A 27,740-nucleotide genomic window follows, 5' to 3' on the forward strand; every position below is an offset into this window, starting at 1 on the left:
CATTATGCTAAGTGAAACACAACGCAGAATGAGAAAAAGGATATTTTGATTCCACTTGTAGATGTGGATTGCCTATAATAGGCAAATTCATAGAGATAGGAAATAGAAGAGAGGATATCAAGGGCTGGAGGGAGGGGGAATAGGGGGTTACTGTTTAATAGGTACAGAGCTTCTGTTTGGGATAGTTAAGAAGTTCTGGATATGGGATGATAATTTCACAACACTGTGAATGTACTTAATGACACTGAATTACACTTTAAAATGGTTAAATGGTAAAATTAATGATATGTACATTTTGCCACACACGAAAATATTTGGAGGATATGGTAACCAGACTCTAAGTCCCCAGTGATCCCTGCCCCCTGGGTCCGTACCCTTGTATAATCTCCTCCAACTGAGTGCAGGCTGTACTTTGTGACTGACTTATAACAAACTGCATAAGGCAAAACTAACAGCATATGACTTAAAAGAGTCTAGATCATAAAAGAAATTGTGGCATCACTCTCCCTCCTTTGGATCACTCAGTTGAGGGATGTCATTCACTAGACCGAAAGAGCTTCATGGACAGGTTCATACAGTGGGAACTGAGCTCCTGTCAATCAATGGCCCTGTGAGTGAGCTGGGAAGCAGATCACAGCTGTCAAGCTCTCATTCGACTTCAGCCCCAGGTAACACCACAGAAGTACCCTTCTAAGAGCCATCACATTCAACCAACCTGCTCCTGGACTTCAGACCCTCAGACACTGTGTGTGATACTTTAAGCCTCTAGCTTTTAAAATAATGTGTTATATAGCAATTGATAACTAACACCTAAGGCGGAGGTGAGGAAAGGATGTTAAAGCAAGAATAAACACAAAATGCTGAGATGTTCATCACATAAAACATCACATAGGGGACTTCCCTGGCAGTCTACTAGTTAAGACTCCATGCTTCCAATGCAGGGTACAAGAGTTAGATCCCTGGTCAGGGAACTAGAGTTCCAGATGTCGTGCAGTATGGCTAGCAGAATAAAACAAAATCACACAGAATTTCACATTTTACTATTTTTAAAAAGTTTCTAGTCACTTGCTGTGTAATGAATACACTTTAAAGGAACCAAAGGAGAAAATGTCAATCTTAAGAAATAAGAAAGTCAAATTCACACAGGATACCAAGAAGGCTTAAATCAATTTCACTGGCATTAAAAGTTTTTATTTGGAATTTGATCCACAATCTATACAAGTTATTTACAAGGCATGAAAATGGAAAACAGCACAAAATACAATTGAGGTATAAGCTAAGAGCACAGTATGTTATGTTTCAATAAATATAATTCAAAATTTGTAAACTAAGTGACCAGATAGATGAGTCTTGTTTTATAGTAAAACCATATAAAATACTTATTTCACGTGAGGTAGAGGACAGTTCTGTGTGTCATGTAATGCAACCAACCACAGCAATTTTAACCATAAAACTGTACATCATTGGCAAGATTTTAAATTGAATTATGGTCAATGTAGTCAACAATTTGTTTCAACAGTTGCACAACAGATCTTTCATTTACTGCTTTCACAGATTATAAATTCAGAAATAAGACTACTGTGTTGGCTTAAAATTATCAGGATAAATAAATACTTCTAACAGGATGGTTAAAAGCAAGTATATTTTATTTCTCCCAAACTACAATTCCCCAAGAGTTGTTCAAGATTTAGCAATTCTTTTAGTAGGATTTTTTTTAAACTATAACTACTTTAAGTATGCTGTGCTTTATTTTCAAGTGAGGTATCTATATTAAAGGAAAAAAATCTTATAAATTTCTTTTACATTCAACTAAATACACTATTTTGTTTTCTGGGCCTAATTTTTTAATTTCAGTTTTTACATTTGTTCTCTTTAATTCAAACACAGTAGCACTATATAAAACATTTACTACTATCACTAAAAAAAACAGGCTCCAAATCGCATTATGTAGTTTAGAAGCCATCTTAAATGGATTTTACAAAAAAAAAAAAAAGACTGTCCTTTTAAACAAGATGCAATATAGAATACCCATACAAATTCCTTCCAATAATGGAAATGCTTAAGTGTCTTATGCCAGGAAAAAAATTTAAGCTGTTTATTCAATCTCACAATGTATAATACAGCAGTAACGTGTCCCTTATTGCTGGCAGCTTCAATAAAAACTAACAAGTAGTTTTAAGCACAGAAATAAATGTACAGTATGAACACAACTTTTCATTCTATCAATCTGTAATATGCTGTCGTGCAGATTAAATGCATAAGAGCAAATAAAAGTAAGGATTCTTCCCTAAGCAATCAAAACATAAGTCACTGAGAAGAAAATTTTAGAAACTGATCAAAAATCTTCAGCACCAGCTTTACTACTACTTAAAGGGAAATAACTCTGAGCATGTATTATACTGCTCAAGTTTCTTTATCATTTTACTTTTCTTAAAGCAGAAACCAAAGACGTGTAAATAAATTGGTTGTTCTGTCATGACTTCTAGAACATATGGGTAACCTGCAAGTATCACTGTACTCAGTCTATTACACCTATTTTAGCAACTGGTTTTTAATTCAATATGTACAAGTGATTTTATATCTCAACTGGTAATATATTAAATATACTATAAAATTAGTTCAAGAACCAAAAAACATCCAAACTCTCCTGGACACAGAAATTCAAGCAAAAGAGTATGCCTTAAAAAACTAAAGCACAAGCCAAACTTACATTATTGGTCAAATTCTTTCAAAGTGTTATTTGCAAAACCAGGGTTGTTCAGAGCTTCCTCAATGATAGCAGGTTTTACATTTACAATAGATTTGGTACCTTTTCCTCATCAAGTTTAGAATACAGAAACTATCACCATTCAAATTTAACATCACTTATCACCCAGTCAACTAATATTCTATCTTTTCTTCCTTTCAAAGATGCTCTAGCACTTCTGATATGTTGTTCTTTTAACGCAGCTTTTGAAAGTAATTACTTTTATATTTTTCCTAAAAAGAAAAATATCATGAAGTCTGAGGGGAAATCTGCTTGCCTGATGAGTTGGCACACAAAAGTTAACATTAAAACAAACTTTAAGCTAACAACCAACACACAAAATGAGCATGCAAAGAATAGAAGAATAATTAATGGATAAGATATTTTTAGCAGAGGCCACTTGTAAAGTATTACAAAGTCTCTATACTTTCAAGCTATGTTGTACAGTTTAACTTAAAATTACTTTTATCTAGAATAGGCATACTATTTACAGTTGACTTTAAAAAAAATCACTATTTTCAAAGAAGTCAGAAACTGATGGCACATCAATGTATCTTCTGAAAAATGAAGACTATACAATTTCATGTGGCAAGTTTCCCTTATGTGAAGGACTAGAAAAAATAGTTCTTTATTCAAAGCTAATAAATTAAGAGCTTATGATAATTTAAAAGTGATTAAGCATTGCTTAGAATTTTTAAAAACATATTTTAACAATTAAACAAATTATTTTAGATGTTTTGAGTTGAAACTTCAATAGCTTATCATTTAAACTAAGTAACATAAGTAGATTTTGAGTGAAATAGAAAAATAAATTATACAGGCTTGAGTTTTACCTCCCAAAAAGCTTAGCTGTGACGCAACTAACCCACAAACTAAAACGAAACTGTGTCATAAAATATCTTTCTGTTTTTCTTTCTCCAGATAAAGGCAAATAAAAAGTATTAGAAGCATATATCATTTTTAACATTTATTCCTGTATGTCATTTTAACATGTGTTCTTCCTTAAGGAGATTCCAAGGATCAACCAATTAAACTGCAGGGTTAACACAGTAACACTTAAATGGAAAATAGAAAATACACGTTTAGATGATACGCTAGTAAAGAAACCATACTTTGGGAAGTACAGAAATTCTTTTAGGCTATGTAAGTACCATTAAGCAAAATATGAAAATAACTGGTTAAATGATAACCTACTTACTTTTGAAGTTCTATACCAAGCATCTATTGTCTATGATAGGAAGAGTAAACCTTAACTTTAGCTGATTTATTTAAAAAATAAATTTAGCTCTCAAGTAATTTCATATAGTACCATAAACAAGAATATAAAAATTAAATTCATGGGATAATAATGTCAATTAATGGTAGCTTCAGGAAACTTTCTTTTAAAAAATGCATACTAAGAATTTTACCTAGTATCTTTTAAGCCAAGAATTAACTAACATGAAATTTGCCATTAAAGAATGACAGACTTTTCTGTGCAAAAAAAAAAAAAAAAAAAGTGCAGAAGAAGTTGTCCCTCCCCAAACTACGGAATTCCTGTCTTCTAAAAACTATCTAAAAACCTCTTAGTAGCAGATAAGTAAACTTCCCTATATTAACCTATCATACACTACTAGTTGACTGTAAATTCCTGATTTTGATACTAAATAATAACTGAAAATGGTCCATTTTCGTGCACATTTGGTAAGACTTAACATTTAAACATATAAAAGTCCAAAATAACCTTCAAAGTGTTTAATATCTTACAATTTAAAGGAAAACAAATCCATTATATAAATTTCAGTAAGACTCACAACTACATATAAAAACTGTACAGGATTATGGATTGTATAGAAACCAATGTACATCAATGGTATCAGTTTTTCTCAAGTACATTAATATTTTCACAATTTCACTATTAACATAAACAAAAGTTCAAAAAGTATGACATTTTATTCCCTCTTCGAAAGTTGCTGCATAAAAAATTTTCTCTAAATATAGCCACATTTAAACAGAAAATCTAATTATAACTGCTTCTTGAGTTTAGCAGCAGTGTATAAGAAAGCATATTATCTTTCCCCTTGGGGTGTGCTATAACCTCATCAATGAAATTCCTCTACTGACAAAATGTCTCTTAAGAGACATTACATAGAAAGGAACTGGTGGAAATTCATGCCACAAGATGAAACAAAATAAAAAATTTTGATTATAATAATGAGTATACTTTCAACTTAGAAAGGAGATTGTGTTAATGAAAAAAATGGAAAACTCCTTGAGTAGCTCTATATATGAAATATGAAGCCACCACTATCTAAAATTGAGTCTAAAATATGGATAACAAAATTGATCAAAACTATTTTGCATCACACAATGCAGCTTTTAAAAAGTATGCAACTGTTAAACTGCATTAGAAATATAGGCATTGTATCTAATAGTTGAAACTGCAAAGTACTGATTTGAAGCTGGTTGAAAAGAAAAGTACAAAGAAACATACATTTTCATTCATTTGGAAAATGTAAAAATTTATATACTAATATATAATCTCTTCACTTTCTCTGATCTACAAATGGATAGAATGCCTAGTTATTTCATGCAGATAAATTGTTCAGAATCCATTTACCAAAGTAAACAAACAAATAAAAATAAACCCTGTTGGGAACACACAGATGGATTTCTTTGAAGGTTTCTATTCTTTAGCAGTCTTTGATGATTTCAAAATTTGCAGCTTTAGCTCTTTTATCATCATCTCTAACTTCTGTCTTGCCTCCCGTTCCAGTCTGAGTTCATCTTGGAGTTCCTGCCTATCAGCCTCAGCATGGTCCAATCTCCGTCTCAGCTCTGCCAGCTGTGTGATTTAGAAGACTGTCAGTTTTTCATTCAGTTTTGGTTTTCCATTACTTCTCACATCATGGCAAAGACCTACTTTCAAACCACTTTTTGCAAAAATGAACTATTCGTGCACATTATAATCTCTTGAGTATCCAATACTATTAACCTGACTTTGAAATGACCTTAAAATGAGGGCAAAACAAAGGGTCAAGGGAACTGAACACTTGGAACACTTTCATTATGCCTTACACCACAGTATACCTTTTACCACAGCATGCTCAGATTAGGAGTTATTTGTTCATCTTCCCCAAGTTGTGAGCTACTATCCCCTTTTGCCCCAGGGCTTGTGAACATAGTAGGCAACAGTTTATGTTTGTTAAGCCATTGATTTGAAAGCCCATATATTACATTAAAGTAACACTGATAGTCAGATAGCTAGAGATTAGCAATTAGGACAACTACAGAAATCCAATAAAAATTTAAAGTAATGCAACAACCAAGATCAAAACAATCATCTTGAATGATATAGCATAAAATTGTTTAACAGAATTATCTGTTTTTGTTTTTTTCAGAATTATCTGAAGTCTAGCCTAAATGAAATGAGTTTTAACAAATGAAATTAAAGTAACAGCTTCAATTTCCACATTGAAAAGGCAACACTATACAAACTGTAATTCTTACCTGTGCTGCATATTCAGCCTCTTTATCTTTTTCTAAATTTGAGTCACAGGTACATTTTTGCTTCATTACCTGCTCTAGTTTTTTCTCTAAGTCTTTCTGTTCAACATAAAATTCTTCCATTCTTTGAGCATGTTCATTCTGCAGAGATTCAAGCTCTTTCTGTAAATTCTGCTGTTCTTCAGTAAGTTCCTTCATAGCTTTTGAACTACTCAACATTTCAACTTCCTGTAATTTAAAGAGTCACAATATAATTTTTACTTTATTTCTATCACATCAAACCTTTCAATTCAGAAAAAAACAGGACAGAAAATATCTATTATAAAATTGAGGTGTCATATCAATTCTATACGTAAGTAGTTATCTTGAAAACTATTTTCTCTAAAAATTTAAAAGTATATTAATATTTCTTGTTAAGTATAAAACTGAACAATGTTAAATGCATTTACAGCATCTCATCTTGAAGAATATGCAAAAAGTATCTTTTCACAATGGACTATCATTTAAATAACAATTTTACCATCTGAAGTTGTTGCTTCTTCTGTAAAATTGAGTTCAGTTTTTCCTGTTGTTTTACGTAAGTTCTCACTACTTCTTCCATGATTTTTCCCTTATCGTCCTCACAAACGACATCTTTGACAAGAAGTGGAGATGAAGCTGCAACATCACAGTCAGTTCCTGACTTGCTTGTGTCTCTGGCTAAGCTGCAAGTGGTAGACTCAGGTTTCTTTTTGCTGGTAGAATTATTTGAGACTGATGGATCTTCAAAGGCAAAAAAAGAAGTAACAAAATATAAATACCACTCTGTCAAAAGTCACTAGAATGATTCATAAATGAAATTAAGAAAACAACTTCATTTATAAATGAAATAAAAAAAATAATAAAGATACTCAGGAATAAGTTTAACAAAAGCAGTATAAAATTTATACAACAGAAACTATAAAATATTATTGAAAGAAATAAAAGACCTAAATAAATGGAAAGGAATCCTATGTTCACGGATTGGAAGACTTAGTATCATTAAGATGATACCATGATCTGGAAGTCAGTGATCTCCAAAATTCCTATGCTGAAATCCTAACCCCCAGTGTGATGGTTTTAGGCAATGAAACCTTTAGGAGATAATTAGTTCAAAAGGGTAGAGACCCCATGATGGGATTTATGCCCTTATAAAAGAGACTCCAGAGAGCTCTCCCACAATTTGAGTACATAATGAGAAGACGGCCATCTATGAACCAGGAGGCAAACCCTTGCCAGACCAAATCCACTAGTGCCTTGATCTTAGACTTCCCAGCCTCTAGAGCAGTGAACGGGTAAGTGTCTATGGTATAAGTCACACAGTCATGTTATTTTTGTTACAGCAGCCCAAACAGACCACAGTAAATGGTAGTCCCAAACTGACCTACTTTTTCAATGCAGACCCTATCAAAATCTCACCTGGCTGTGTGGCAGAATTTGGCAAACTGATTCTAAAACTCATATAGAAATAAAAGGAAACCAAAACAGCCAAAGTAATCTTGAAAAAGAAAAACAAAGCTGGAGGACTCACAATCTCCAATTTCAAAGCTTGTTAAGAAGCTACAGAAATCAAAACCGTGTGTAGTACTGACATAAAGATTGAGTCCAGAAATAAATGTATTCTTTTACAGGCAACTGGTTTTTACCAGGGTGCCAAAACAATGTAATGAGTAACAGTAGCTTTTTCAACCATGTTGGGACAACTGTATCTATATACGATTGAGGTTGAACTTCACATATTATATAAAAATTAATTTAAAAAAGTAATTAATTAAAAATGGATCACAGACTTAAATTTAAGAGCTAAAATTCTTAACTGGATTAGGCAATGGTTTCTTAGACATGACACCTAAAGTAAGCAACCAAAGAAACAACAAATTGGACTTCATCTGAATTTAAAACATCTGTGTTTCAGAGAACATTACCAAGAAAATGAAAAGACAACTGACACAATGGCAAATCCTCTATCTTGTAAGGCTCTAGCACCCAGAATGTACAAGTAACTCCTACAACTCAACAATAAAGAAACAACCCAATTTAATAACAGGCAAAGGAGCTCAACAGGTACTTCTCCAAAGATCTGCAATGTAGACTTCCCCGGTGGTCCAGTGGCTAAGACTCTGCAGTCCTAATGCAGGGGACCTGGATTCAATCGCTGGTCAGAGGACTAGAGTCCACACGCTGCAACTGAGAGCTCACACGCAACTAAAGATCCCACCTATGTGCCGCAAGGAAGACCTGGCACAGCCAGATAAGTAAAATAAACACTAAAAAAATAAAAGAGAGATTTGCAATGTCCAATAAAAACATGAAAAGATATTCAGTATCATTAGTCAACTTGGAGAATTGCAAATCCAAACTATGAGATACCACTTCACTACCACTTAGGATGGCTCTCATCAAAAGACAAACAGTGACAACTGTTAGCAAAGATGTGCAGAAACTGGAAACCTCAGAGACCGCTGCTAGAAATGAAAATGGTATGGTTGCTCTGAAAAACAGTTTGGCGGTCCCTCAAGATATTAAACAGAGTTACCATATGACCCAGCAATTCCACTCCTAAATATATAGCCAAGAGAAATAAAAACATATGTTCACATTAAAACTTGTGCTTAAGTGTTCATAACAGCATTAGTCATAACAGTCAAATGTGGACACATTCAAATGTCCATCAGCTGATGAATGGATAAACAAAACAGGGTCTTATCCATCCACACGACAGAAAGTTACTAAGCCATAAACAGGGAAGAAGTGCTAATACATGCTATAACATCTACTGAGAAAACATCTTTAGTGGAAGAAGTCAGGCAACAGAAAGCCACCTGCTATACAATCATTTTATATGAAATATCCTGAACAGGCAAATCCGTAAAAACAGAAAACAGATGAGAGGCTGGTAAAAGGGAAGAATGAAGAGTAACTTCTGGATTACAGGATTTCTTTTAAGGTTGATGAAATGTTCTGAAATTAATTATGATCATTACACAACTTTGTGAATTTACTAAAAACCACTCAATTGTACAGTCTAAAAGGATAAATTTTATGGTATATGAATTACACCTCAATTTTTTTAAAGCCTCTACAATACTTTAGGAAACATACAAACATGGTATAAAGGTAAGTTACTAATTATTGTTTGCTATACTTAAATCCAAGGAAAATCTCAAAATTAAAGTACAAACTCCTCCCAAAGAATTGCAACTATCTATGAAAACAATTACATAACCAAAGGACTCTCCCATTGCTCTGAGAAAGCTGAAAGAACTGTTACATTTGCCTAAGCTGCAGGCAAAACTCTGCAGCTAGAGAGAGAGGGTAACAGAGGCAGCATGTGAGCAGATACATCTTGTTCGGTAGACCGTATTTTAAAAGGCACTGGAGCTATGCAGTTTTTTTTTTTTTAATGTCCAGCCAGCATTCTGCATTTATGCCGTCTGCATGGCTCCCACAGCTATTCATTTTCAATCCTTGCTTATTCCACAATTTAATGTCTCTGAGTCTTATACCTAACTACACTTAGTACACTTTCTCTTTTTAATTGAAGCATAGTTGAGTAACAGTATCATGTTAGTTCCAGGTGTACAATATAATTGACTCAATACTTTTACAGATCATCATATATTTTTTAAAGATAATTTTATTAATCTATTTTTGGCTATCTTTTGTGCTGGCTCTTCATTGCTAGACGGGCTTTTCTCTAGTTGAAGCAAGTGGGGGCTACTCTTCATTGCAGTGTGCAGGCTTCTCATTGCTGTAGCTTCCCTTCTTGCAGAGCACAGGCTATAGGGCGTGCGGGCTTCAACAGCTGCCGATCCTGGGATCTAGCGCACAGGCTCAACAGCTGTGGTGCATGGGCTTAGTTACTCCCTGGCACATGGGCTCTTCCCAGACTTCAGAGTTTTGAAAGGTGGTTGTTTTTTTTTAAGATATAAGCTTCAATTATCAGGAAAATTCTCTTATTAAAAGAAACCCTCTTTTTGAAAATGCTGGATAAATATGTGGATTAGGTACATGATTTTAAAAAGGTAATTTCTGAATACTTACCTAGACAGCTATATAATTCTTTACTTGTTTTTAGATCCATTTTCTCCTGTTCCTCCAGAGAGACATCTGGATAAGACACTATTTTTTGATGTTTCCCACTACTGTGAGGCTTCTCTGACTGTCTTGGTATAGATTTGCTTGCCTCTGTTTTTGTGACCTCTTTAGCCTGGGGTACAGCTGAAGTAAGTGATACATTTGGGGCAACCACTTTATCACACATGTATAAGTAGTAGCTGAAAACAAAGAATGGCAAAATAAGATACATACTACATTTAGGTAAAAATATATTAACATCAATTTCTATAGTTAAACAATTTTTTTTAACTAAAAAGATAACACAACTCAGAAAATAAGGGTCTTAGAAAAGAATTCTTTTTTTTTTTTTTAATTTTTTATTTTTCAGTGGGTTTTGTCATACACTGATATGAATCAGCCATATTAGAAAAGAATTCTTGAAAATGTCATTAAGTAGTTGAGGCACAAAGAGCAAAATTATGAGCATATTTCTGTTATTTTGCAAAAAGTAGTTTCTAAACAGTAAAAAGATACTCACTGAAAAGAAAACCCGTTTTCCTTCCCTCAAAACCTCATGAGAACTAAAACCAAGAAGTACTTTACAGAGCAGTTCAACAACCCCGAGTCGGTCATGTTCATGCCGAGAGAAAACAGACTACATGACACTTCGGAGGACCGTGTCCCTGTGAGCCACCCCTCCAAAGCAAGGAGTCCACGCTCTGTGCTACAGTGAGGCCGATTCAGGCCACACTGCATGGCTATGGCCTGATTCACCGCAGCCCCAACGAAGAGCTCCCAGGGCCCTTCTCCCTTTTCAAGAAGATAATCAGCGTTCTGAACACCGCCCAGCTACTGGGCTATCCTCCTTGGATCAAACTCCACAAACCAATCTTCTGAAAATACTCTGATATTTCCTACTTAATTTGATAAAACAGCAATAATAAAATCAAGCAAATCTAGGATCAAAGGGATAACCACCAATACCAATTTTGCTCAAAGCTCACATAAAATTGTGCAAGAGATTATCTGAGAGACTAATGGAACAAATTTGAGCTAGATATTTAAGTACCATATGATTAACTATAATCTGCTTAACCTTTAGCCAAAAGATGCAACCATTTAAGTGACCTAACACTTCATCCTCTAAGTTCTAAATAATCTCCTCTTACATTACGTTTTCTTTGTACAGGACATCTATATTGTCCCTCTTGACCAATTACATGAATTCTGAGGGTGAAAACTCAGTATCCTGCTAAGAAAACTGACAGGTTTAATACTGCTCCAAAGTTTATTTCAAATGTAAAAGGAATAGAAGGAACTATATAAATGTAAGTAAGATTGAGATTCTTCATAACTGTGCTTGGGGAGATAAATGTGTACAGCAGTAGATAAAAGTCTAGGTTTTTTAAATAAAAAGTTTATAATCTAAGGTGCATCTTTATTGAAAATATGAACATTGATTTTGAGGGGTGCGGCTACTATGAAAACCTCTAAGTTCCAAAAAAGGTTCATTTTAAAATATCAAAGTTGCACACCACACTCTTGGGAGAGTTGGTTTACCTCTCGAAGGGAAATAAGGAAAATTTTTTAAAACTCAGTTTTTCCACTTTAGGGCAAAAAGGAAATAATGTATTTCCAGGAAAAAACATGGAAACACACAAAAGAAGTTAATTCAAATATTCAACCCATTTAGAATTCATTCCCTAAATTAGCAAAAAAAAAAAAAAAAAAACCCTAAAATGATATAATTCCCAGAGCCTAGAAAAGCACCTGCTGCATAGATGCTGCATGAAGGAATGAACGAGCTAATACCCACTCACCTGGGATGTAAAAATGAATGTGTCGGAGAGACAGGGTCACCTTCCTGTTTTACAACTGGATACCATGACTGCAATTCCATTCCTGGCGGTGTATCTATCTGTAGAAAAATGTAGAAGTGGAAAAGTTTATTGAAGGAAGATGTGATGGTAAATCTTAGGTGTTTATTCAACAGAGCCGTAGGCTGCCTCTGGAGAACACTGACTAGTAAAAAATTGTGTAATTCAAGAATCATCTTCAAATAGGGCAGTCTTTCTTAAAAATACCATGTCTAGTCACTTAAAAATCAGAGACATTAACTACCCCATCACAAGAATAGTTTCAGCATGTATATTAACATGGACTACCAGAAATGATTTCATCAAATATCATACTTATGGAATCTGTGCTAAAAATCCATTTTAAATAATAGTACTCTGCAAATGTACAGCATTGATAAGTTTTGATTGTTCTTCTTGCTACTACAATCAGCTATAACCTACCCCCTCCACCCCTATAGTATTTCTTCGCATACTATATTAGACAACATCCTACAACAATACTTTGCCAAATTTTGAAACCACTTTGTCTGCTAACACTTATCAGTAAACCACATTTTATCATATATGAAAAGCTCTTTTTAGCCTTGTACTTGTAAGTAAAGGAAAAGGAGAGGGTAACTGGCTACCTCAAAGTTCATGATAAGAACTTTATATCCTGCTTAATTCTAACAAATAGCTTATTAAGTAGGTACAATTATCTCCACTTTACAGATCAGAAAACTGAGGCTTAGAAACTGAGAAAGAATAAATAACCTGTGGTTACTAACTTCCTCATTTGGTTTGTTTTACATGTCTCCCCTCCCCCTACATACACATACTGGGAAATCAACATGTTGTTAAGAATTATCGGGCAAGGAATTTAAAAGACTAACAAGGCCATAAGATTATAGGGAAAAGAATAATATTTTGAAAGTATTTAACAGGTGAGTATTCAGTGAGGGCCTCTAGACTCTATATACAGAGTAGAATTTGTTTTAAAACTTCACAATCCTGGTCAAGTGTTCTAAAGAAGTTCAGGATCTGGGGCAAACATCAACTGCTTATTTAAAAAACACAACAATCATTTGTTTACATAGTTTCTCACCCTATAGCTTAGTTCTACCATAAATTAGAAGGGGAACTGACTGCTGGCAACAGAAATACTAAATGATAGATGCCAGGTGCCAGCTGACAGCCTACAGAGAGAGAAGAATTACAAGACAGAAACACAAAAACTGATTCAAAAACAAGACAATCTGAGGGTTTCATCATACATAGGCTAGGAAAAATAACATATCTCAACTGTTCCCTATCCTCATTCCAACAGAGTATCTGACGTTTAAGACGTCTTGAGTCAATATGACATAGTTATAGTCAATATTTATACTTATAAGTAGCATACCATATACATACGTACTCATACATACACTTAGACTGAACAGTGTTTGACATTTTAGATTTTAAAAAAGGTTAAAGTTTTAAAAAAAGACACAGTGCTGAGAATAGATTCATTATCTAGAAAACTCATTTAGGCAGAACATTTTTCACCACAACACTGTAATAAAAGAGGTGTTAATGAACAAAAAGCTCATTCTAACAAATCAATGAAATATAAGATCAGCTCAAATTAAACGAGAAATTCCTTTTTAGAGGTCATTTGTTAAATTCATTATTTAGAAAACAAAGAAAGCTCCACTTTACATCAGTTTTATATCTGAGACATCCTGGATGTACTATTGCCCAAGAAATCAACTGTTTCCAGATTTTTAAAATTAAAACTATTAAAATTGATATTTATATTTAAAAGTTTTTCTTATTATGGATAGCTGGAATTTTAAATCTTCAGAATAACAAATTCTAAACTTCTTCAGCCAAAGATCTTGACTTCAAATCTGACTCAATTTTGATCACGTTCATTTCAAAATTCTATAGCTTGATAAGTTTGTATAAGTTTTACTTTTTTACTCATGATCCAAACTCAGTATAGTTTTGTTTTGATAACATCTCTAAACTTCAAATGCCACCTTAAATAACTGTTAGCACATTTGTTTCTTTTTCAACACCCATCCCTCTCTTGTTTCTGACCTTTACTTTGTCTCCTATTCTTGCACCTACCCACGAAGAGAGACCCAGAGGAGGGGGTTCTTAAAAAACCCTTTCTTAAAGATCATCTAGTGCAGTCCTCTAGCAAATGTCTGAATTTCCTAGACAAAACTCCTGATGAGTGGTTATCTGGCCTCTGCTTAAGTAGCAGCTTGAGGTCAAGGACTGTCTTAATTACTTTAGTATTTTTAGTACCTAGCACCACGCCTGGCAATGCAGTAGGGACTCAATAAATATTCGTTAAATGAATTCTGAATGACAGTGTAGCTCATTAAATTCCCAGGGTGGCCCCCTTTAAGGCTACTCTGCTACTAGTCTCTTTCACATCTACTAATACCCCTTTATTCCATGAAGTACCAAAGAATCTCAACTGTCTCTGGGTGCATTTTTAGAGATCAGACTTACAAATTAAATAATATAAATGATGGGGAAATGCACAACACTAACCATGATAAAATGTTGGGAGTTAATTTTACCTAATATTCTGTGGTAAGTCATAAACACATTTACAACAAATTATCCTAACTGCATGTTAAAAACAATTAAGAAAAGCACATAATACACAATAGAACATTCACAGTCATGCCAGATTTTCTCATCTATTCTGCATTTGTGGCAACATACAAATTAGGTCTTCAAAAAAATAACAGTATAATTAAATGGCAGAGCAGTAATGCTACTACTGATCAGGAATAAAAATGAGACACCAGGATACACACAGCTATTGCCTTTTCTTTTACCTTTCAATATGAGGATAATTTATTCCCTTCAAGTAATTAAACACTAAAACAGACTACATTATTTAGCAAAGAAAAGAAATAGATCCCTTAGTAGCTCAAGTTAGAGCTTTAACATTTTAAAATACTTTTATCATTCAACTTCCCCATCATTATCTACCACAAAATGAACAGATGGCATCCTCATCTGAAACACATAAGAAAAATTTCAGACAAATGATTTCATTCCTAAAGTTCTTTCTCTAAGTCATAAAACAACAAATACGTCTAAGAAAGCAAAATTTAAACAAGTCCAAAACGTACAGTAGAAGAATTAATTTTAAATAAGTAAACATTAGAAAATGTTTTACACAAAGTTTCTCTAAATTTCAACTTACTGTGTTATGTATACATGACCTTTTAATAATCAGGCATCCTGATAAAAGAACTACTGTATTTCGGTACAATGCTTATTAGTCTCACAATGACAAATAATATAGAGAACTTGGTTTCATTTACAAAAAGACCAATTTAAGTATTTCTGTCATCACTTTCTAGTAACAAAAGCAATTTCATCCACTCAGCACCATTAGCATCTATATATTCCAATTTGCACTAAAAAAAATATAGACCAATAAGACAAAAACTCTTTAAAACTCCCAGACTTATCTTCAACAGTAAACTCTGACTTTAGGTGGCACTCTTAGTTTCTAATTATAGTGGCAGATTAATATTGTGATCTTTAATTAAACCCTAATGACAAACATGACAAAAGATCATGGCATCCAGTCCCATCACTTCATGGCAAATAGATGGGGAAACAGTGGAAACAGTGGCTGACTTTATTTTTCTGAGCTCCAAAATCACTGCAGATGGTGATTGCAGTCATCAAATTAAAAGACGCTTACTCCTTGGAAGGAAAGTTATGACCAACCTAGACAGCATAATAAAAAGCAGAGACATTACTTTGCCAACAAAGGTCTGTCTAATCAAGGCTATGGTTTTTCCAGGAGTCATGTATGGATGTGAGAGTTGGACTATAAAGAAAGCTTAGCGTCGAAGAATTGATTCTTTTGCACTGTGGTGTTGGAGAAGACTCTTGAGAGTCCCTTGGACTGCAAGGAGATCCAACCAGTTCATCCTAAAGACCAGACCTGGGTGTTCATTGGAGGGACTGATGTTGAAGCTGAAACTCCAATACTTTGGCCACCTGATGTGGAGAGCTGACTCATTTGAAAAGACCCTGATGCTGGGAAAGACTGAAGGCAGGAGGAGAAGGGGATGACAGAGGATGAGATGGTCAGATGGCATCACCAACACAATGGACATGGGTTTGGGTGGACTCTGGGAGTTGGTGATGGACAGGGAGGCCTGGCGTGCTGCAATCCATGGGGTCGCAAGGAGTCAGACGCGACTGAACTGAGTGACAAACTGATAAACTAAAGTGATCAAGACAATATCTCCAAGTATTGATGGGATTTTAAAAGTTCCCCTCAAAAAATCAGGATTAGATTTTTTTTAATATGTGGGAAAAGAATTTTTTAAAATAGAATTTAGAAAGACAAAGATTAATTTGTACATTTTGGTATTTAAAAGCCAGTATGAAGGACAGGTAGATTGGTAAATTTCATAGTCTATCTATCCTCCTATAATGGTGTGCTTACATTAAATAAAATACAATGCATATTAAATACACATTATTTTGTACAAGCCAAACATAAATTGTTAGCAACCTTAGTAAATACATGACTGAACTCACTGTTAAGCAATAACTCCTTATGTATAAAGCAAATATCCCTGCCAAGTTCCTTTTATTATAAATAATACTAAGACATTCAAGTGGTCCATAAATGATTTCAGGACACAAGACACCCTACCACTCTATCAGACAGCTGCCAACACACTCTTACGGAAAGAAATTGAATCTCTCAGAATAGGATCAGGTTTCCTCAATACTTTCAACATGTTGTGAATGAGTGTTTCAACAACTGAAATAGGAATAGTGTTACAAGGTAGCAGAAGGTGCTTAAGAGATTTTAAGACTTAGTTTTGTGCCTCACTTCAAGGTAAAAATAATCACTGTAATGATTAATTGTAATTATTAATCAACCTGATACAAACCTGTAACAATACGATCTAACAACTTCCACTAACTTATCAAAGATGATCTGCAGGAAATCATGGGCTTCCCCAGTGGCTCAGCGGTAAAGAATTCGCCTGCCAATGCAGAGGACATGGGTTTGATCCCTGGATGGGGAAGATCCCCAGAAGGAGGAAACTGCAACCCACACCTGGGAAATCCCATGAACAGAGGAGCCTGCAGAGTCCACAGAATCCCAAAGAATCAGACACAAGGTAGCAACTAGACAACAACCACAACAAGCAGCAATCAGCAACGTCTCCTGCTCCTCAACCCTACAAAACGGTATCATCTACCTCACAAAGCCAACTTTAGGGTTAAAGTGCTTAAAGACTCTCACAGGAAAAGCAAAGGCTCACATTCTTATGTGCAATTATCAGTTAAATCCTTCATGGAAACAAAAGACATGTAAAAATCAGTAGTACGACATCACTCCCTTTTCCATCAGAACAAACTAATAAAAATCCTGTTAATTTCTGGGACTTAAAAAAAATTAACTTCTTTACAGTGGAATTCTATGGTGTCTAGTTCGCTTAAATTGCAAATTATTTGAAAATGTACATGTCATATACATTCTTTCACTAAACTGTCAAAAGTTAATCTACATAAATGTATAGATTGTTGCTTTTCTATTCCATTTCAGCATATATGCTTTTAAAAAACTAAGATTATTTTGACCTTCAAATAATGTAAGTTAACATCAGAATGTAAATTATTTTACTATGTGCAATAGATTGCACTTTTAAAATCTTACTCTATTTCATGTATTTTTAAAGTGCTGACGACCCACTAAATTGACTTCCTTTACATTCTCCCATCCTTCTCAACTGAGGTTCTCAAGAGAACTAAGCCTAAATTCTACAAAGTTTCCATTGTAAGCACTAAATTAACTTCGCTCCAAAGTACTTAGAACAGCACTATATACAATCTTTCTAAAGGGCTTAATTCTCCTCAGAGAACCCCCCGATGGGAAAGGGTATACAGATGAAAAACTGCAATTTGACGACTACTGCTCAAAGTGCAAGTTCTACAGTTGGTCCAAATGTGTTATTTCAACAATTAGTCCTAAATTAACAAGTGCACTCTACAGATGATTTTGCGCAGATCTGTAATACAAAGCATTACAGATATAATGGAATAAATTCTAATGGTGGGTATCACTCCATGGTGAAATGATGAGAAAATTCTATTTTCTTCTTTGCACTTTTATAATGGGCCTATAGTGCTTCCATAATCACACCAAAAAACCTTTTCAAAAAAGAGTAAAAGTCCTATTTTTATGTACGAAAGTGATTTTTAGTTAAGTTTCTTTAATTTGTATTCTTTGTCCCCGTAAGATAATCAAAATACATACTTTTAAGGCTATTTGAAATCGTAAGATAAATTCAATACCACAACTAAAAACAAAATGCTGTACTGCTTTAAAACTAAACTGTTTTCCTCCTTGAAAATCACTGGTAGCTTTCTATAGCTGCTAGGACTTTTCATTCAGTTTTATCCAAACCTTTGTTAAGCATCTACCACCTTCTACAGTTAGAAACTACAAGATGAATTCCTGCCCTAGGGAGCCTCCTCCAGCTAGTCTTTACACACACTCTTCTGTGATCCATTTCTGCTTCGGAATCAAAATGAGTTTTAAACTGTGTGTGTGTGTGTGCGCGCTCATTCACTTCAGTCATGGCTGACTCTTCACAACCCCATGGACTACAGCACACCAGGCTCCTCCATCCACAGGACTCTCCAGGCAAGAATACTGGAATGGGCCACCATGGCCCCCTCCAGGGAAACTAACTTTACATCTGTCCTATTCACTCTTTCTGCCTGACATGGGGCTATAGTACTTTATTTAGTGATGGAACTAAACCACACCCTTAAAAATGGTTAAGGTTTAATTATATATTCTTTAGGTTTTTTTGTAGTCAAATAAAACCCTTACATTACCTTAACGTATATGTAGCATACATGAAACCTCAAAAGAGCAAAATTTTACACATGGACAAAATATTCCCAAACTAGTTTTACCTCTTTACTTGATCAAATTGAGTTCTGGCTCCATATGTTCTGCTTTCAGAATTCTAAAGGCAATAAAATTATCCAATTCTTGCTTTCCTCCTTAGTCTCAACTGATATAAATTATAACAAATGCATAGCTACGAGAACACTATTTGACTGACTATGCACTGATTCAGGCCTATCCCTTTTCTTCCTTGAAGTTTCTTAAGAAGACTTGATTTCCTTGAAGTTTTTCCCCATTTCTCAGACCAAAAGGATAAAAGTTTTTATCAGAAGCCTTTTTTAAAATGTTAACATTTTTAAATGTTCTACCATTTTTTAATGATAAAAATGAATAGACTGTATTTCTAAACCATAAGGGGGCACTATTCCCAAAGCCATTCTAATGATTCCACTTGAAATGTCCCTATAACATATTTTATAACAAACGTGTTTTGTACTTTCTTCTTGCAAACTTCATTCTGGTAAGTAAACAAATATCCAACTAGTATAATTACTATGTACAAACCATTAATGTGAGATACATTTGAGCCCAATACTCAGTTATCTTACTTAGAAATATCTTCAGATAATTCTAGATAAAACAAGAAAGTGGGGAAAGGAAAAATCCAAAACTACATATCAGTAAATATTTCAATAACAGTTTGAAGTATCATCATATGTTTCTAGACTCAACTTTGAAAATACTTTTACATCCATTCCCTCATTTGATCAGTTGTCTTATTCAATAGTTTACTTGCAAATTATATGTTTATTAAGGGTTAAACTATCATTTTTCCAAAAAAAAAAATCCCAATTATTCTAAAATACAGCATTCTCTCTTAAAAATTTGTTCAGTTTAAAAGTTTCCTTTTCCCTGAGTGATGCGAATAGATTCGCATCACAGATAATCCATAGGGCCTTTTCCCTAAGAGAGTAAACCCCATACTATTTTACAGTCAAGTCGAAATGCTAGAAATCTAAATTTTAACTCCTAAAAAAAAATAAGGGCATAAATCATCTTTACTTAGTGAACTGGAGATTGTTGGCCACATGCTGTAACAGGAAAGAATCACCTATAAAGATCTTATCAATTGACTACAAATAGGTTTCTCTAATGTGCTTGAAAATAATCTAAAGTAAACATTACCCTTCAAATTTTATTTACAAATGATCAGTTTGCTTGGCAAATCTTTTTCCAGATAGAAACATTCAACAAAATCAGAATTAGATCAAATAACACTGGAAGCTTGGAAAAGAATCAAAAATTATATTCTTGCATATATTTGCACACTGTAAAATACTATAATCATTTTTCTAATAAAAACATAAAAATCTCAAATGATATGAAGAGATAGTTTAGTTTTTATAATACCATTTTGCGAAGCAAGCTAGGCAGATCTAATATCAAGTATTATTTCTTGTGGTGACCTAAGAAAGAGTTCAAAATACTGTGTCTGCAAACAATAGTCAGTTCTCCACTTAGAACACTGACCATATCCCACTTGTTTCTCTCATCTAAGTCCTAACTATGCAGTCAATATAGTTATGCAAATAGTTTGGTGACCATTATCAATATAACTTTCATCCTTAGTAATAATTTAACAGTTGCTACATTTCAAACAATTGCCTACTGAGTTTGAGGGGGTTTTTTTAAAGCAAAAATCTACTCTTTAACTAAACACACCCAATTACATTAGTGTTCAGATTAAACCTAAAGCCCTTTAGATAAAAACTTAATATATTTAGTATATCCTTTAATTTTTTAAGCATTTTAAACTTTTTGTTTTGTATTGGAGCATAACTAACTAACAATGTTTTGATAGTTTCAAGTTGGGTGGCAAAGGGACTCAGCCATACATACACAGGTATCCTTTCTCCCCCAAACTCTCCTCCCACCCTGGCTGCTACGTAACATTGAGCAGAGTTCCTTGAGCTATATGGTAGGTTATTCTTTAATTTTTTTTTAAAGTCTGTTTTGACTTTTAAAATGATCTTCCTCTGGATCTACTTGGTTTGTTGGGCAACTAATTCAATGACTCACAGAAGATAATGAAAAATGTTCCCCAGTCAAAAGACCTTCTCCTTACTTCCTTCCCAGTAAAATACCTTGGTCTTACACTATATAAAAGTTAATAGAGAGCTTAAGAACCATTATACGAAGGTAAGTTGACAAGAAAAGTTAATGTTTCTCAAAATTCAGTTTCTGCTATGGAGTGTGTTTTAGGGAAAAGTAGTGAAAATTTCTAGACTTCAAGTCAGAAGACCTGCATTCAGTTCCTGATTCTACTGTCTTATCAGTTACACAGCCAGGAGCATGCAACCCATCTGGGACTGGTCTCTCATCTGAACTTCAAAAAAGAAATACTTTAACATGTTTTGAGGAACGTTATTTCCAAAATGTGAATTGGCAAGCACACATTACTATACATGAACTCCCCCCAAACTTCTTTCTGAAAACTTTGATTATTGGAAATTTTCTTAAATTATCTTAAATTGCTTAAAATTCACACTAAATTAGAAAAAATACCAAAATATGCCAAAAACATTGTAGCAAATACTGCAAAAAATAACATAGTAAAATGATGGTGAAAAAAATCTCACATCTTCCCCAAATAAAAACAGAATTCAAATTAATAAATTCTGATACAATAAAAGGACTACATTCAGATGAAGGACAGTTTCAATTTTAACCAAACCCTAGCACATTCAGTTTCAGTTAAGTAAATTCATCACCTTTTTTTTTTTTAAACCTTTATCACGGTTCTCAGGTATTTTTTTCTCATAAACACAAAGCAGGAACATTAGGCAAAGCAGTTTATCCCCAAAATGCTTATGTCAGAGCAATCAAGATCAGACCAAGAGCATCTAGCAAATAATGTGGCCACCTACAGACATGTAAGAGTTCTAGTTAGGTTAGGGCAAAATACCATAAATATTAAGGGGGGCATTCCACATTTTGAGAATATAGACAATTCTAATAATATAATAAGCACAATCTTCAGCTTGTGACCAGGCCAGTTGTAAGCAAGTCCAACAACGTGAGAACTGGCTGGAGGTCAACTATGCTATAAAATCAGTTAATAATGGCACCAGAACAATATAAACTTATCTAGTAGCCACAGGCAAGGAATTTCAAAGTACTGCTGCTTTGGATTCAGCAAGGAGCAAACTACTCTGAATTCAAGTCTGAAAGTATCTTCACTGGGCTTCAGAAGCAAATCAGTCTTAGACCTACATTGTAACTAAATTTCCCCCAATAGGGAAAGATACCCTATTGAAGGACAAAACACCAAACCTTAGGTTCTTGTCTAAACTCTAGTCTTGCTATAAATAACCTTCGGTCATTTAGTACACTTCATTCATTTCTTCTGTGAGGAGAAAAGATAGACTCTTTTCAAGGAATAAAAGCTAATTAACAGTGGAAAGATTAGATTTTTAAGATGAAATACAGCCAACTTTTTTGTGGTTCCAATAAAATAAAATTATGTGTGTAAAACTGTTCAAGAACAATGCTTGGTACGTTTTAACAGTGTTAGCTATTATACTGATTTTATTCAAGTAGGAAAATATTTTAAAACCAGATCCACACACTGAATATTTAATAGCCTAAATCTTATTAGCCAGGTATTCAAACTCTTGGAAGAAAGACACTCATTTAGCCTACCAAATAATGCAGTGAGAAAATAATAACTTTAAAATCTCTTTGCTGTTAAGTTTTTATATTCATATTTATTTAATCTAGAATAATCTTTATTCTAGCTGTCACAACTTTTTTTTTTTTTATCTGAGCCACAGTCAGCTCCTGGTCTTGTTTTTGCTGACTGAACTTTTTAAATTACTCCTCTCTTTAAAAAAATCTTGGCGGCTAGAATCACAAAGTCTTCAGATCAATCTGTCTTTTGCATTTGTTTCCAATATTGATGAAGTCTGAATATTCAATTACAGAAACAATGTCAGAGCATTTGAAAAATGCTGTTTGGAGCCCTTCACCAGAATTGTTTTGGCTAGCTATACACCATTTGCAAATGGAGATAAGACCAAAGTGTAAATTAAGAGTCCTAAGAAAACAACTGATTCAGTCATCAAAAGGCAAAATGTGTGAAAAAGAAAGCGGACTCTAGAAAAAAGCCCCAAATCCTCCACTCCCTGCTTATATAACCTTGGGAAAGTCACTTGATCTCTCTGAGCCTCATTCTCTTTATCTGTAAAATGGGAATAATCCCATTTCTCTCAGCAGGTTGTCTGGAACATCAAATGAGAACACACACAGGACAGCACTTCACGGCCTAAAACGTGTAATACAAACATATTATACAGATCAATATTTTTTGCTGTTGTTGAATGAGCAGTAATACTTTAAGTTATATTCTAAATAGACAATTTCAAAGTACACCATTACCAGTGTACAAAATTGCTATTTAAAAGAAAAAAAAAAAAACTTGCCTTGGATTGAGTCCTCTTCCCGTTCCTCATGCTAAATTTCTCCTTCATTTCTTCTAAAATTATCTTCAGTTTCTTTTCTTCAGGTGTCCCCAAGTATTTTTGGTTCACATGAAGATAGCAATGCCATTTGGCTGATTCAAAGCCCCAGTGGCAAGTCCTTTTGTCCGGCGATCTGTGAGAATGCATCACAAATGTCTGGGGCGCAAACATTCCACAGCACTCCAGACACTGAATACATGGAGCATCTGGCTGAACATAAAACTGGGGTGCAAATAAACCCTGACATTTGCCCAAGCATTCATGTTCCACTTCAAAGGCACTGCCAGTTTCCTTCAACTGGGCCAATGAGTTTTTTCCAGGCAGTATACTACCATTTTGAGGAAAGGTGCGTGGCCGCAATAAAGCATTACATAGTCTTTGTGCATCAGTTAATGTGATCAGCCCACAGGATGGGGCATTGAATGGAAGTATTCCCAGGACCTTTAAGATATGAAGCTGGTCTGATGTACATCTTGAGCAATAGATGTACAATTCATCACACACTGTATTTATTTGCTGGAGTGAAAATTCTCGGAGAACAGAATTTAGGACTTGGGGCAAACAGAGTCTCTTTTCTCCTCCAACCTGAAAACAAGAAATAGACTCCCCTTCCAACATAGTCTGGGTGAGTTCTGTGGAGCTATCAGAAGGGATGAGCAGTGGACCAGGAAGAACCTGAGGAGATGGAAGAGGCAGAAATACTGTAGGTGACATGCTTTCTTGGGAATACCGAGCAGAAAAGGCTGCTGGTCCACCCAAAGAGCTCTGACTGCTTAAATGGAATTGGGCCAAAGTATGTTTCAAACTAGGATTTAAATGTAAAGGTTCAGGCACAGAGGCGCAGGTCCTCTTGACATGCTCTTCGTCGGTTTCCATTGGTGCTTCATAGTCATCCAAGTGTTCCTTCTTTACTGTTGGCAACTTGCTTATCATCATTTTTCCATTTGCATGAATGTCTGTCATCATCTTTTTCACTGGAGGGCTGCCATCATCTTCCATCCCATTCAATTTTTTATTTGCGCTCTGAACCAAAGAAAAATTTGTCTGTAGGTTTTCCATTGCTAAAAACTATTGTTAAACAAGGAAGTCTGAAATTTGCATTATTATTTAGTTGCTTATTTTAAGAGAGAGAATTGATGTATACCAATACTTATGGTAATTTATTCTCAAAGAAAATTTAAATTTCCAAAGAGATCCCTACACTACTCAATAGATTTTGCAACTTTGTTTGGTTCTGCTAATACTTCAGTATAAGCACTACCAGTGCTATAAAAAAATTATGTCTAATAGCAAAGAAAATAATTTTAAGAGGCACACCTCCAAGGAAACCTTTTTGGTTTTTTTTTTTAAATCTCCAGGTATATGTACTAAAATAAAGTTACCACTTCTCTCAATTCAAGATGTCCATGTTCAATGCAACAGTTTGGTTTTTGGTTTTAGGCACAACACCCAAAAAGTTTATGCTTGTGTCAAAAATCACTTGTGTCAAACTATGCACCCAAATTTAGTATTTGGCACCAAGGACACCAAAAAGGGGGGGGGGGGGAGAATATCTTCTCTAAAAATGATGATCTGTTGGTCTGTGTGGACAAAATGAAGGCTTGAATAAACCCTCACACCAGTAACAAGAGACTCTGACTCCACTTGAATTTCTGTGATTAAAAATGAAACCTAAAGAAAAATCTGCCCATTTATCTTCAAGGATTACTGTTCATTCTTCTTTTAATTAATCTGGAAGAGAAGGGGGTTGGGGAAGAGTTACATTTGAATTTGTTCCAAAGGCCAAAGGGTCAGTTTGAAACTAGTTTCTTAATCTTAAACTGAGTTCACTTTACCAAAGGTGACACTTGAGTGATTTCTTTAAATCTAACACCAGTTAATTAGAAGTACCTTCATTTAAATAGGAAAGCAATTGGCGAATGAGTAAAGGGAGCAGTAATATCCCTCAAAAGGGAGAGGGTTACTCCAACCCAGAAAAGGGAAAACCTTAAACAGATCATCTCACCCAAAATTCAATACTAGAGATTTTTTCCTCAGTTATGCGATTTTAATTAAAATAACCTATTTTGACTAAAATAACCTATTACTTCATCTCTTAATTAAAAAGCAAAAACAAACAAAAAACCCACCAGTTTCATCTAAAAATCAAATATCAGTTATAACACATCACAATCTTAAGCGCATAATTCATCTAGTCAGTGTACGTTATTTTTCTGGAATAGCTGTAGGCAAAAATTAACTTTCCCTTTAAAAGGTTAGCGAATTTGCTTAATGGAAGCCAAAAGCTATAGACTCCACTCCTGGGAATCTCCATCCTTGAATAAGACTAATCCGGGACAAAAAGCACAAGGCAGACAGACCTCACAAAGAATGCAAATGGAGGAAGAGGGAAAAAGCAAAGCTTCTTCTTCCACTTCCTTCTTGAGAGAAAATCCAAAAGAAATCCAGTAAACAGAAAATTTTGCCAGCCAAACTCCCAGCAATTTACCTTAAAACAGACCCAAAGGGTTAAGTACCAAGGCCACTAGCCAACGTACTGACTTTCGCCCACCACAGGAACACCTCAGCCTACGCAGGCCAAGGAAGAGGGCAGGAGGCATGACTTAGAATGGGGAGCCCTCAAACCCTGAGATCCTCGGCCCACGCAAAGCCATTCACCCACCTTAAACCCGAGGCGGAGGCGGGGAGAGGAGGGCAAGGGACCCGGGACGCCTCGGGCTTGCAAGCGGGTAGTGGGAAGTGGAAGAAAAGGAGTCCCCCCCCCCAACCCCGCCCCCCCCGCAGTCTCGGAACACCCCGGTGCCCTCCCAACACCGCCCCGCTAAGGGGGCCGCAGGCAGGACTGTGGAAATCCCCCGCGCACCCTCTCCCCGGGAAGTTCTCGGGTGTTACCCCAGCACCCGTAAGGCTGCACCTCCCCTCGCCTGCCCAGGGCAGAGGAGAGAGGGGTCAGCGGACGGGAGGGGCGCCGAGCCGGGACCTCCCAGTCGCTGAGCGCCGACCTACCGGGTCGAGCCCGGGGCATCCCCGCGGAGCGCAGACGGGCGGCGGGGGGCGGAAGGGGACAGTGACGGGCGTCCAGGGTCCGGGGTCCCGACGGGTCCAGTCAAGTGCAGCACCTGGCCCCTGCCCGCGCCCATCACCCGGGATCAGCGAGGCATGACCCGCCGTGGGACACCCGGCCCGCGCCCCCCCGTGGCCCCGACCCCACCCGGGACCCAGGCATCCGGACCGCCGACTACGGCCTCCGCACCCGAGGAAGCCCGACGAGCTTTGTTAACTCCCCTTGACGCCCGGCGCCGCCGTCGGGCGCCCCGGGAGCCGCGCGCCCCTAGCCTACCGCCGCGTCCGCCCCCCGCGAGCCGAGGCCGCACCTGTGCCCGCCGCCGCCGCCGCCGCTCGCCCGCTCCCCTTGGCTGTGCCGGCGCCGCTCCGAACCCCACACACATCGCTACACACAGCCCTCTGACGTCACCGAGCCCTCGGCCCGCCCACGTCACTGCGGAGACACACGGCTTCCCGCAGACGCCGCCGCCGTCTCCGGCCGCCCGGGGGAGAGCGAGGGCGGCGGGGGGGGAGGGGAGGAGAGGAGAACTGAGCCAGCGGCGGCACCGCGCGCGCGAGCCCGCCGCCGCCGCCTCGCGGCTCCTAGCCCCTCGGGGGCGCGCGCGCCGTCTGCCCTATAGTGGCTCCCTAGGGCTCCCCCAGCCCGTCGTCTGGCGCGCGCGCCCCTCCCCCAGGCGCGCGCTCGGCGCTCCTGGCCCCGCGCGCCGTCTGGGCGGCTGGCGCGCGGCGCTGTCTGCGGTGCACCCGGCGCAGACAGGATGTTCCCTCCCCGCCCCACCCCCACCGCCGCCCTCCCTCCTTCCTTCCTCGAGTCGCCTAGCCGGCTGTCTGGGGCCGCCACCGCCCCGCCCCCGCCCCACCCGCTGCTCCGTGGAGACGGGCCAGACCCGGGGGCGCCCTGGTCGCTCGGCCGCCGCGCGACACGGAGAGAGGGGGGCAGGGCGACCGCGCGGTGCACTGTGCGCGACCCCAGCAGCCGGCAGGGCGGAGGCAAGGTCCGCCCGGCCGAGCGCCGCGGCCCGAGGTCAGGCACAGGCGACCCTCCCCCCGCGGGGCCGCAGCTGGGCCGCCCCGCCCCGGAGGCAGCCGGG

The 27,740-nt window shown here is 36.9% G+C and overlaps 1 protein-coding gene across 4 annotated transcripts; it reads right to left on the minus strand.

The window, feature by feature from the left end:
- Positions 1 to 1,169: 1,169 nt before the first annotated feature.
- Positions 1,170 to 27,370, minus strand: SKIL (SKI like proto-oncogene). Of its 4 annotated transcripts, none has more exons than XM_065942688.1 (7): positions 26,958 to 27,370; positions 23,545 to 25,314; positions 12,130 to 12,227; positions 10,295 to 10,527; positions 6,753 to 6,994; positions 6,305 to 6,460; positions 1,170 to 5,570 (listed from the first exon to the last, which is right to left on the minus strand). In XM_065942688.1, the coding sequence occupies exons 2-7, from the start codon at positions 24,640 to 24,642 to the stop codon at positions 5,412 to 5,414; spliced, it is 1,986 nt and encodes a 661-aa protein (XP_065798760.1). In that variant the 5' UTR covers positions 24,643 to 25,314; positions 26,958 to 27,370; the 3' UTR covers positions 1,170 to 5,411. The 4 variants fall into 4 exon arrangements, with proteins under 4 accessions (XP_065798760.1, XP_065798757.1, XP_065798759.1 ...); XM_065942685.1 differs by having other exon boundaries at positions 6,236 to 6,460; positions 26,958 to 27,366; XM_065942687.1 differs by lacking the exon at positions 26,958 to 27,370 and adding an exon at positions 26,590 to 26,684 and having other exon boundaries at positions 6,236 to 6,460.
- Positions 27,371 to 27,740: the final 370 nt, after the last annotated feature.

The sequence above is a fragment of the Muntiacus reevesi genome, chromosome 8 (assembly GCF_963930625.1).
Source record: "Muntiacus reevesi chromosome 8, mMunRee1.1, whole genome shotgun sequence".
NCBI classification, from domain to species: Eukaryota; Metazoa; Chordata; class Mammalia; order Artiodactyla; family Cervidae; genus Muntiacus; species Muntiacus reevesi.